The 13,480-nt window shown below is 35.0% G+C and overlaps 1 protein-coding gene across 2 annotated transcripts in view; it reads right to left on the bottom strand.

The window, feature by feature from the left end:
• prrc1 (proline-rich coiled-coil 1) overlaps window positions 1-13,480 on the bottom strand; it is a 43,642-nt gene that overhangs the window by 10,938 nt on the left and 19,224 nt on the right. For both annotated transcript variants that reach the window (XM_039759037.1, XM_039759039.1), the window contains exons 4-5: window positions 12,645-12,793; window positions 1,642-1,744 (exon numbers count right to left, since the gene is read on the bottom strand). In XM_039759037.1, coding sequence (XP_039614971.1) covers window positions 1,642-1,744; window positions 12,645-12,793 — 252 coding nt within the window. The remainder of the gene's footprint in view (window positions 1-1,641; window positions 1,745-12,644; window positions 12,794-13,480) is intronic.

Here is a 13,480-nt window from a genome sequence, read left to right as displayed (position 1 = left end):
TGAAAAAAAAAAATCTGGTAGAATTTCAATATTTCTCTTTCTTTTTGTATAGTCTATTTCACAAATGCCACAACACCCATTTTCATACTTATGTAAATGCCTGTATTTTAGTCTGAATTTCTAGGAGCACTGTAACTACTGTGTAACATTGCTTACAGTTTAACTTAAGCAACACTCACTGATCAAGTAATACATGTTAAATTGCATTTCACTGAATTAAAGATGCTCCAGAGTGAGTCAATATTAGGACACTACCAACAAATTGGTCGTTGGGATAAATGTACAAACTGTCTAATGTAATATAATTCACTAATTCAGTTATATTTGTTGGAACAGCTTAAATAGTGAGGTAATATTTCAGTGAAGCATGCAGAAACTATCAGTAGTGCTGAGGGAAACACATAGTCAAATTACTTTTTAAAACAAGTAACAAAGTAATATTTATTTTAATGAAAAACTAAAAAAAAGGGTAATCTTTTTAAAAAATAAATAAAAAGAATTTTCCATGCCTTCAAACCTTTGCTGTATTTTCTTGAAATAAGGTGCGGGTAAAGGGTGCATGACACCCATGCCCCAAAAAAAACATTAAAAAAAAATGAATTTTTTTCCAATATATTGGACATTTTAATATATACTATTTGGCTAGGAATTATATCAAAGTGGCAGTTTGATAATTGTAAAAATGTTGTGCAGACATGGGTAGAGTTTGGAGGGGGGCCGGAGTGTTGGCATCCCACCAACGGATGCATTAGTCAGGGGTTTCCAGACACTTGTCCACAAGAAATGGATGAATCTACTGTTTTATTATGCTCCTTATGTTGTCAAAGTACAAATTTAAATTATTTGCAGGTAGAGTGTATTTTAAACTGTTCAGAAATTGTAATAAGGTGTGTTACTTTAAACAGTCTTCAAAAAGGAACAATCAGTACATCTGACTTATTTCATATTATACCACTGGGCTGCTGCAGTACTCACCAACCCCAAGTGCCAATGGATTAATTGCTCTTTTACACCCCACTTTTAGGTAGCTTGCTCACTACCGTTTATGCCTCTACAGCTGGCACTAAAGCTGCTTATTTGCCTGATGGAATGGTAGATCATACTATGGGTGACTCATCCCTCTCCAGCATATAAAGACAATTTTTTTCTTTCACACTGCAAAATATTTGCAACCAGCCAGATCTGGACTTAGAATTTAATATCAAATTGCACTTTTCCATAAAAAAGAAGTAAAAGTAATATTATAAAATGTAATTTGTTACAAACAGTATAAATAACTATATAATTCATTTGGTTACTTTTCTTGTGAGTAACAAGTAATGCAACTAAATTACTTTTAAAGGTAACATTCTCCAAAATTGACTATCAGCTATAATACAATCGCATAATGAACTACCAAAATGTTCCAACCAGACTTACCAAAATGTGACGCATGCGTGCTCTAGGTGTTTTAGTCTATATTTTTAGTTTCTAGTAAAATAGTAATTAGATTAATTCTAAATGAGTAATATAGTAGATACTCTTGTTAACACCTTATATAAAGTTTCATTTAAATGAACCACTAGTACAGCCAGTTCATGATAAGTACAAAAAAAAAAAAATTATACATTTTAAGAAGGCAGTAAATTATACTCCACTTACTGATGTAAGGGGCCATTCCAGGGTCTAGTGTTGTAATCATCGACTCCACTGAATGTTTTGTTTTATCAAGGACAGATTTCACCACTGGGTTTCCAGCTACACCCTGGATTCATATAAAACAGCATGTATTATTATATATTGACATAAAAACCCTTATGCACTTCAGAGTTCCTAAAAATGTCAATATCCACTGGGGATGTACCAATTATGGACCAGCCATTAACTTTGTGCAAAATGTGCTTCCATTTCAATCGGTATATTAATTTCTGTAGAATACAAATGTTCAACTTAGAAGTGCTTATTTTTTCTGGCTTTCTAGCATAACTCCACTATTTTCACTGATTCCTCTATTCCAGGTTTAATACTTTAATATCATTAAAGCACATTAAACACTATGCCTTATCTGCATACTATTAAAAATAATTATGTTGAAATCTTAACAGCAGTGCCATATATTTTCATAATTTATATACCAATTGAAAACAAGGACACTTGTACATATAGCTGTAATAAAAATATTTTATAGTGATTAATTACAAGCATATATAAGACGACAAACACCTGCATGGAATGCAAGCTAGATATACTGCAAGTCAGTGAGAAGAACTGTCTAACTGGTTAGGTAACTTTTCTGGCTGCATTTTTTTAAGTCACTAATGGACTTTTGTGTTTTCAAACTCTTTTTCAGTGTGGAAATATAAAACAGTATTGAACAACAGAAATATTGACCATACTTTCAAAGATATGCTTTGGCAGATTAACCTGTAAATCAACAATTAATTTACTTATTGAAATCTGATATGAATATTCCATTTCCTTGATTCATATTTCTTTTCTGTTGTTCTTCAGGTTATTCCAATAAAATTTACAAATTGTAAATTTTTGGTAGACTCGTAGAAACTCATCATGCAATTATTAGGGATGTGAATAAAAACATTTAAATGTTTAGATTTGACAATGAAAATCATTTAGGAAATAAAAATAAATAAATAAAACTAACCCCCAGTCCACCTGCATTTTACTAAGAAAATAAGATTACAGTAATCCCTCGCTATATCGCGCTTTGACTTTCGCGGTTTCGCTCTATCGCGGATTTTATATGAAAGCATAACTAAATATATAACACGGATTTTTCGCTGCTTCGCGGGTTCTGCGGACAATGTGTCTTTTTACTTCCTGTACATGCTTCCTCAGTTGGTTTGCCCAGTTGATTTCATACAAGGGACGCTATTGGCGGATGACTGAGAAGCTAACCAATCAGAGCACGCAGTTAAGTTCCTGCTTGCTGAATGCAGTGTTAACCAGGAAGTCTCGTCTCGCTCATTCAGCATCAACGTGTTTCGCTGTGTAAAGAGTTGTGCTCTTTTGTGTTTATCTTTGTGCATAGTCAAGCCCTTCATTATGGCTCCAAAACGATCTGCTACTGCTTCAGGGGCCGTGCTAAGCTAAACGGAAGATGTTAACGATTGCGAAAAGGTAAACGTTTTGGATTTGTTGAAGGCTACGATTCTTTTTATTTAAAAAGTAGGAAAGGAATATAAGATCTACGGCCGCAGTGTCCTTTTAACCAGGGTGCAAAACAAGTTGTAAGTGGATGTAATAAGGCAGTAGTCTGTATGGAATCTGCTTTAGGGATTTGCATTGAAGACTGCCAGAAGAAGAACAACGGCAGTGCTTCACAATCGCCTGAAGTGGCTCCTTTAAGGGCTGTAACGCTCTCCTTTGTTGTGCAGTAAAATAAAACTCATTGTTATCGGACAAGTCATCGTGTCATTGTTGGTGAGTAACCATAATTAATTTTCTACTTACAGTAGTTAGTACAAGTACGTACGTTTAGTGTCACTGTACACACACATTAACTGTATACTATTTTTGTTGCATTGTACGTATTTATTGCTGGTGGCATGTCTATCGTAATGGCTGTAACGTGATATCGGAGACACTCAATATCTTTAAAATAATATTTAGGTTTTACTGTATATAAACAGTGTGTTTATATACATAATTTCAATGAATCTTACCTAATATCTAAGAGAATACAAAGGGATTATGCTGTATAACTCTGCGGGGAATATTTATAAACAGTGTGGGAGAGTTTATAAGGGCTTAAAATATATAAAAATAACCATACAAACATATGGTTTCTACTTCGCGGATTTTCACCTATCGGGGTTTTGGAACGCAACCCCCGCGATCGAGGAGGGATTACTGTACAGTATAGAATCAACATGCAAACTGACAAGGAATGTATGAAGATATTGTACGATTTGCACAGCTGAAACAAACAACAATGCTACCTCCAACAGCCCAAGGTAAAAAAATGGTTACAGAACTCTTCCTTCCTCTTCTGGGTCAACAGGGCAGAACAGTCAGTTGGGGAATGGGGGGAATCCGTGATATATGGACAAGTCAAACTTTGTAGCATTCTGAGAGCTTGCTACAATTAAGGCACAAGGTAAAGTAAGACACTAGATGGTGCAGAAGGAGGTGTGTGCAAGTGTGAAGCAGATGTGATACAGATCTCTGGGTCAGAGCTTTGAAGAGCTGAGTCATGTTGTATTAGGTTCCTGATCCAGTTGGTCAACTATGTCTTCCCATGTCCATCCAACTGCCCTAGAGCACATCCTCACATTCTTTCTGAAGAAGAGAGCTAATATTGTTGGTGGCACGACTAGCTGCTGAAAGTAGTAGAAGAAAACAGCAACAGGATCACACACAGTTAAACTGCACCACTCAGCACAGCAAGTTACTGCCTTTCTCAAGGCAGGGGGAAGGCACCACTGTCGTTAAGAGTGCCAAATGTGCTTTTTATCACCACATGAGACAAGGGAAGAAACTGAACTTCCAAGACTCCTGGTAAGACTGGATGGAGGTGGCATATAAGAGAAATAGGGTCAGATATGGTAGGGGTACCAAAAGCAGGGATGGTTCTCAGTGTTTGCCAACATAGGTGGGTTACAGAGGCTTTGCAATTGTTCTACAGAGCCTTTCAGCTCTTTGGCATAACAGAACAGCTGAGCAGGAAAACCATCAGGAATAGCACAGTGGATTAAGAACCAACCTCAACATGGCCATGTATCAAGAGATGGGGAGTTATATGCAATACATATGGGGCTATTTCAAAATTAGGGGCCTGATCATCTCCAACTGGGTTACCAAGGTGAAGACGTATGACTGTCAAAAGACCCAGGACATCCTATAACTCCAGGTAAGTCAATGATGATGCGAGAAACTGCATCATAAGATGTGTGAAGTAACTATGGCACATAACCAGAGACAGCAAGATCACATTAACAGTACCAAATATCAAAAAGATGTTGTTCATTAACTGCACATCATAATAAAAATAAAAGCAATTTTGAGTTCATATTTTCATGGTGTTTCCCCACAAGCTTATATTTCTCATGCTACAAGCTTATTTCACTAGTTTTTAACAGAGTAAAATATTACAATTTGGTTTGTTTTGATTAAAACGTTTTCTGTTAAAACAACTTCCACTCTGCACAGAAAATGTATAAGGTTTACGGTTATTTTTGCTTAAATATTGTATTACAAGTATCATGTACTTTAAAATCACACTGTTTTATGAAAGTTATCAATTAATCTATTCTGTATGTCCTGGCAGACAGTGTACAAAAACCTCATTACCCACAGGGAAACTCATGCAGACATGTAGACAAACGGCATGCAAAAGATTCGACTCCAGTGTGCTTGGTCAATGAGTCAGCAGCACTATGTACCTCTTTGCCTATCAACTGCTCTAATGATGTCATGTGTTACTAATTGCCTACTTTGTTGCTAAGATAAACTAGCAAACATTAAATTTATAGTAGTAATTGGATTTTTGAAGACAATGGGTTGTCAGTCACTAAAACAACTAAAATGATACAAGAATGGGAACAACCAAAATGTAGTGTGAAGTTGCATGTTGATGGATGACATTATTTCTGCTGAGAAAAAAAAACAGTAGCAAAGACCAATCACTAAGGTGAGTTATATCTTTAAAACAACATACAGCAATTTTGAAATCTACTGGGACTTCAGAGAATATTTTTCATTTAGTGATACATCAGCTAAACATTTCTGAATGCAAAATAAATGCAGGCATAAACTTCACAACAGCCAATGTCAGATTCTGTTCATAACAAAATAACTTGTTGAAAAACCTAATTTGAAAAGTTGTTATAAGTGCATTATTAATAACTTAAGAATAATCTAAATAATCCTAATGCTTAAAGATTCATGTAACATTAATAGAATATTATTATTTCAATTTTTGTATTGCTTAAGTATTTTTTTAGTTGCTGAAAAAAAAAAATGTCAATGATCTATGATGATCATATGTCATTCTTTCTAAAACCCTAACTAAAATTTTTTCACTTAAGTCTTTAGAAGCCTGTTTGTTATTAAATGGGGTGGGGGATTGATTTTAATAATGTGATAAATTATTTGAAGAATGTCTTAAACGTTAATAAATACCAATTCACTGATATGAATGGTCTTATTAAAGTGGAGTTTGTCTCATGTGCTCATATTGTTAATGAGTATCAGCCTATACTGTCAATGACAGTACAGACACCATAATATGGTATTAGTCCACTCCTAGTCAACATTTAAAGCTCCTAAGACAGTCTATTTTACCGAAAATTGACTACATTTCCAACAGATAGAACATGCATTCCTTTCAAAAAAAAAAAAAAAAAGTGTTACCAGTATAGTGTTTAGTTGTGGTGCTTGAAGACTGAAAGTTGCTGGGCCTATTATTAAACTTTCTCTAAACACAGCTTTAGACTCTACTAGTACAATGCAATTGCCTCCATGCACTACTTTCAAACTAGCACTTCAACCAAGACTACGCTGTCTACCCAGGTCAGCGAAGAATAAAATTAGACCTGTACTTGGCCAACATTCCAAAGTGATTTAACACATATAGGTGGTATGCACACAGCAGATCACATAGTATGTAAATCCATTCAAGTAAATAATTCCTGCATACAAAAAATAGTTTTATTTCCAGTCAATTAAACAATTACTGGCCATATTTTGAAAGAGTGATCATTAACTGTCTGCAAACATTCTATTGCTGATAAGTTTCAATCAGGTTCTAGAACAAATCACAGTAATGAAACTTCACTGGTTAAAGTAGCAAATGACTTGTGGGTTAAAGCAAACAGAGGCCACATTTCTGTTGTTGTTCTTCTAGACCAGAGTGTGACATTTGATACTGTAGACCACAGTAGTCTTGTAAATCGCCTTTCTCAATGAATAATTCTCTTTGACAATGCCTTAAGTTAGTTATGGGCTCTATGATCTCTGATCCAATGTCTTACTTGCATTTTTCAAAGGATGAGTCATAATTTCTAGCTAAATGAGGAAAAAACGGAAATCTTTGTTGTTAGTAAACATGGAAATAATTAGAATTTTAGAAATAAATGTGATCCCTTAGCATTAAAATAAATGCTGAAGCAAAGAATTTATGTGTAACTATTGCAAACGTTAGACCACTTACAACATTGCAAGCTGCTGAGAAATTAATTCATGCATTTGCTTTGGTCGACTAGATTACTGTAATGTACTCCTATTCTTTTGCATGTTTGTCACACAAAATGTTTCTGATCATCAAACACATTTAGCCATTAGTCAAATATAACACAAGTAAACACAAAATGCAGTTTTTAAATGATGGTTTTATTATTTAGGAGAAAAAATCCAAACCTACATGGCCCTGTGTGAAAAAGTAATTGCCCCCTGAACCTAATAACTGGTTGGGCCACCCTTAACAGCAATAACTGCAATCAAGCGTTTGCAATAACTTGCAATGAGTCTTTTACAGCGCTCTGGAGGAATTTTGGCCCACTCATCTTTGCAGAATTGTTGTAATTCAGCTTTATTTGAGGGTTTTCTAGCACGAACCGCCTTTTTAAGGTCATGCCATAGCATCTCAATTGGATTCAGGTCAGGACTTTGACTAGGCCACTCCAAAGTCTTCATTTTGTTTTTCTTCAGCCATTCAGAGGTGGATTTGCTGGTGTGTTTTGGGTCATTGTCCTGTTGCAGCACCCAAGATCGCTTCAGCTTGAGTTGACGAACAGATGGCCGGACATTTTCCTTCAGGATTTTTTGGTAGACAGTAGAATTCATGGTTCCATCTATCACAGCAAGCCTTCCAGGTCCACCATATTTTACTGTTGGCATGATGTTCTTTTTCTAAAAATGCTGTGTTCCTTTTATGCCAGATGTAACGGGACATTTGCCTTCCAAAAAGTTCAACTTTCAGTCCACAATGTATTTTCCCCAAAAGTCTTGGCAATCATTGAGATGTTTCTTAGCAAAATTGAGACGAGCCCTAATGTTCTTTTTGCTTAACAGTGGTTTGCGTCTTAGAAATCTGCCATGCAGGCCGTTTTTGCCCAGTCTCTTTCTTATGGTGGAGTCGTGAACACTGACCTTAATTGAGGCAAGTGAGGCCTGCAGTTCTTTAGATGTTGTCCTGGGGTCTTTTGTGACCTCTCGGATGAGTCGTCTCTGCGCTCTTGGGGTAATTTTGGTCGGCCGGCCACTCCTGGGCAGGTTCACCACTGTTCCATGTTTTTGCCATTTGTGGATAATGGCTCTCACTGTGGTTCGCTGGAGTCCCAAAGCTTTAAAAATGGCTTTATAACCTTTAACAGACTGATAGATCTCTGTTCTCATTTGTTCCTGAATTTCTTTGGATCTTGGCATGATGTCTAGCTTTTGAGGTGCTTTTGGTCTACTTCTCTGTGTCAGGCAGCTCCTATTTAAGTGATTTCTTGATTGAAACAGGTGTGGCAGTAATCAGGCCTGGGGGTGGCTACGGAAATTGAACTCAGATGTGATACACCACAGTTAGGTTATTTTTAACAAGGGGGCAATTACTTTTTCACACAGGGCCATGTAGGTTTGGATTTTCTTTCTCCCTAAATAATAAAAACCATCATTTAAAAAACTGCATTTTGTGTTTACTTGTGTTATATTTGACTAATGGTTAAATGTGTTGGATGATCAGAAACATTTTGTGTGACAAACATGCAAAAGAATAAGAAATGAGGAAGGGGGCAAATAGTTTTTCACACCACTGTAAATCACTTGCAGTTAGTTTACAATAAAGCAGCAAGAATTTTAAATAGAAAAGGAAAATCTGAGCACATCTCACCAGTTTCAGGGCTGTTACATTAAGTACCTGTGTCCTTTAGAACAGACTTTAAAATGGTATATAAAGTCCTAAATAATCTTGCTCCTTCATATGTTTTGGGGTGCCCGCTCCCCCATATACCAACCTTATATCTTTAAGAAGAGGTTTACTTATTTTTTCAAGAGTCAATCATAAAAGTAGTGGTGAGACAGCCTTCTTACTGTTATGCACCAAATATCTGGAATAAGCCGCCTGTAAAATCTGAATGAAAGCAGACTTTTTACGAGATCCACTGTGTCTACTCCTCTAAGACAAAGCATTAAAAATGAAATAAATAAGAATTACTTAACAATACTTAAGAATATTTACATTATGTATAATTTCCAGTGGGAGCTAGGCTGTCTTTTGGCCTTGGAACCCCTACATATTTATTTTTCTTTTTATCCTCCCTGGCCATTTGACCTTATCATTGGACTTGTCGTTAGAGATTTAAAAACAGTTCTGCGTGTAAGGACTATACTTCTCTATTAACATTTCTGTGTATTATTTATTTCTTGTATGTTATTTACTTATTATTCTTATGAAATTGTTTGGTTTTTGTTTGCTTGTAACAATGTCTTTGACATCTTGTAAAGCATTTTGACCTACATCCAGTGTATAAAAATGTACTATAATAATAAACGTTGCTGTTGTGGAGCTGATATGCTAATGTGAAATGGGTTATACAGGAGTACAACCCAGCAATGAATTTTGCTTCTTTCTATTGTTTTTCATTATTAAACACTTCTAAACATAATTATTTAAGCCTAGTAACTGAGGTGGTGGTTGTAACTCAGTTGATCCCATGAAAATGATTTCATTGTGTGCACACTTAAAAAATGTGTCCCTTACTTAACAAAAAGAACCTACATATAATTCAGATTAAAAATGACTTTAGTAGCATTATTCACCAGAACCCCAACCAAAAATAAAATGGGGGGAGACCATGCTAAACACAGCATTGCCACTTCTTAAAAAAAGAAATTAAAAAGAAATTACCAACAATATAAGAATATAAAATAAATTACACATATCGAGCACAAGGGTGAGGCCCAAGTTTCTATTACTTTTCTGCTGATTAACATAACAGGAGATTTTAAAACATTTCACTTAGTGCACCATCTAGTGGACATTTTAATGTTTTTTTGAAAGACTGTGATTTTTAAAAGAAAAAAATAAATAATGGGCTGTTGAGCAGCTAATAATTCATCACCCTGTTCTACTAAAGATTCCAAAAACAGTATTACATTTTGGTAGTCCAATAATAATCTACCCAGCTAGGTCACAGGTTTCAAATACTGCATCTTATTTATAGTACTGGAAAGCTTCTTGTGTGAAAAAGGTTTTTCGATTTTTTCACAATAACTTCCTCTAACGGCTTCCACTTGTGCCTCTACTGAAATACTCATTTTAAACCTTTATTCTTTATATACTATTGAATCTGTCCATCAAATCACTTGCTGAAAAGTTCTCTTCTAAATGAGACCATACAGTTCATCAATGGAATGTAGACACTTAAAAGTTCTTACTGTCCAGATATCTTGCTTATGGCACACAGGCATATAAACATTATTGTGCAAATAATGTTCAGTCATGCACATAAAACCATAAAAATCTGTTGAAAATTCAAAGTCTAAATTGTGACTCCAATATTAAGTATGGAGAAAGCCCATGCTGTGGCTCCTAACAGCTCCTATTCTGAATGAAGTCTTGAGGCTGTACCTGCCTTGTCTTTACAGTAATAAAGAACCTGTATTTTCTTCGAAATCCTAGATTCATCTTCCTGTCTCTCATGCAACTCTGTGACCCAAGCTTGATAATGCCTGTTCAAATGGTCTTAAATTGCACAATATATTTTCTTTGAAAATGAGACATTAGATGTATTTATATAGAAAAAAGTTACAAGTATGAACACAGAATGAAAACAAGATGTTAGATATATATTATTTGAAATAGAAATTTGGGTATTTAGGAATACAGAATGAAAATGAAACGTTAGATAAACGAAGGCGCGATTCAAAAAGTTTGCGCCATGCAATTTTTCTTCTTTCCCGTACCAACTTTTTCCAAGACTGTTAATTTTCAGTGTAAACTGATGCCATTTCTCACTTTTCTTCCAGTTGTCTGCACACAACACAACTACCCACACGGACGCTCAGTGGAGCACTAACTAAGAACTCGAGAAAGGTATTGCTGTACACTGGACACATTATGGTTGGATCTAGAGGCGGGATAACTGTCAAATTCGACTTCAGTGAATCATATTGTGCTAATTCAGAACTTCAACGAATGAAATTGTTGTTACTGTATGACAATCAAAAACTCATTTGTCCAATTATCAACATTTGAAGTTGTCTATCAAGTGCAATTTCAACCAATCTTTTCACAGTTCATGATTTCTAATGCTTTGAGGTTTGAGAATCAGACAAAACATTAATGAATCAATGAAAACCATACGCAATCTTTTCTGTTTTTCTCAATGCTTCTCTATCAGCTGTTCCTCTCTCTGGCATAAAACAAAACTGAACCTCACCTATGGTGATCTCTTCCTTAAGCCTTCTCTCTACAACCCTTTCCCACATTTTTATTGTGTGTGACATCAGCTTTATCCCTCTATATTTGCCACAATTCTGAATATCACCCTTCCCCTTATAAATGGGTATACCGTAATCACACGTTTCCTCCAATTCTCCTTCACCGGTATTGTCTCCTGTTCATAGATCTTTTGTATTAGATCCCAAAACACAACTAACTCCTCATATACTCCTTCACACTTCTTGATGGCATTTCACTCTTTTCAGTGCCTCCTTTACTTACTTCTTCCTTAATCTTGGTACTACTCTTTCACCTGGTACTCCATCCCCAAATACTACTCTTCTATTTTCTTCAATCAGGAGCTTTTCAAAAGTATCTCTTCTATCTATTCTTGATCTTATCGTGCTCATTAAAGATCACACTTTGCTCATCTACTTTATCAGAATAAAATCCTTTCCAGCCTTGTTCCTAGTCTTCACTATTCTAAAAAATCATGTTCTCTCTGTCCCTCTTTGTCTCCAGTTTTTCTTACGAAGTATGATTTGTAAAACTGATTGCCATTTTCTTTTTCATTGACTGCATTTTTAAACATTAAGTAAAACTAACAACCAGATTCAAAACTTAAATGAAAATGACTTTTTAACAATTCAGAATTCTGCCCATCATCATAATCAGGGAAAGGATATTTAAGTAACTGTAACTACTGCACAGAAAATTGCATACTATAATTAAGTTAACTGGGTTGCTGCTAACTCACAGCCAAAGGGTAAAAAAGAAATAAATAATAAATAAATAAATAAATAAATAAAAGAATAACAAAATAAAGAAATATTGTATCTTATATATATCAAACAAAAAGCTTCTCATCAAATGCTACTGACAGTTGCAGAATAAAGAACCACTATGGTAAACCCGTTTTGATACCTTTGCAAAATACTGTTATGTGTATTCTTTTATTACCAGTTCTTTTTGACACATTTTCAGTCTTTCTGAGAAATGCTTATTGCAAGTTTCTGTGTGAAGTCAAGAATGTATTTAATACAGCTGAAGTACATTACATCTGTAACTTCAAATATAATTACTTATTCCTGCAACGACTGTGGCATCAAGAGATTAGTTGTCATGAAGCCACCTGTTAGTTTCTGTAATTACTGTCCTATTTCCCTATATTTCAGTGTATATCAAATTTTTATTCAATTGAAACATCTGTTAATTAACTCCTTCAAATACAGATGTATGCATTTCAGAACTGCAAGATGTGAAAAACAAAACACACCTTTATAAAGCCCCAAATCCCTCCTGCATTGGTTTCATTGTGCATTGAAACTCCAGGATCTTCCACAGCATCTGGAAAAGTGATAGCTGATCCAACTCCAACACCAGCTGATGTAGTTGGTTGTTGAACCATAGGATTTGACATCATGGCTGTGGAGACAGATAAAAAAGCAAAGGTATTTCAGGTACTTCATCTGCAAAGAATGAATCTACACAGTATTTGAACTAAATATAGGCAAGTAAGAATGTGTTGAACCTTCCAAAAATAAATAGCATGCTATACATGAAATATACAAATAACCAAAGACTTGAAAAGCAATGTGTGTAGGTTTGTTTACTCTTTTCAAATTTTAAAAAAACAATTGTAAAATAGCGTTAAGTGACAGAGCTATGATCATATATTTGATTTTTTTTTTTTCTATTGGTATGTTTAAAGATACTTTTAAGAAGTGGAAAGAACTTTTTGCCTACTAATAAGGATTATAAAATTTAAGAGAGGGCTCAATCTGATATTAATCTAAACTGTTCTGATTTGAACATTATTCACGACAAATTAATAAAAAATGCTTGGTGAGTAACAAATAACTACCATTTCAACAAAAATCAACAATTGAACAAGTGACCACATGATGTATACAACCTGCATCTTCTTTTCAGAAGTATGTGCATTACACATATGATGCTTATATATTAGGTGGTCTTTGTCTTGGACAGGCCTAGTATCTACATTTACTGCAGCTGTCCTCTTCTCACAGAATGCGGTTTCACTTGGTAATAAGCAGCTGGTCAAGGACTGCTTCATTAACATGTCCCACAAAATCCTTAAATCTTACTAAA

The sequence above is a fragment of the Polypterus senegalus genome, chromosome 7 (genome assembly GCF_016835505.1).
Source record: "Polypterus senegalus isolate Bchr_013 chromosome 7, ASM1683550v1, whole genome shotgun sequence".
Classification (NCBI taxonomy): domain Eukaryota; kingdom Metazoa; phylum Chordata; class Cladistia; order Polypteriformes; family Polypteridae; genus Polypterus; species Polypterus senegalus.
This window is presented reverse-complemented; position numbering and strand designations above follow the sequence as displayed.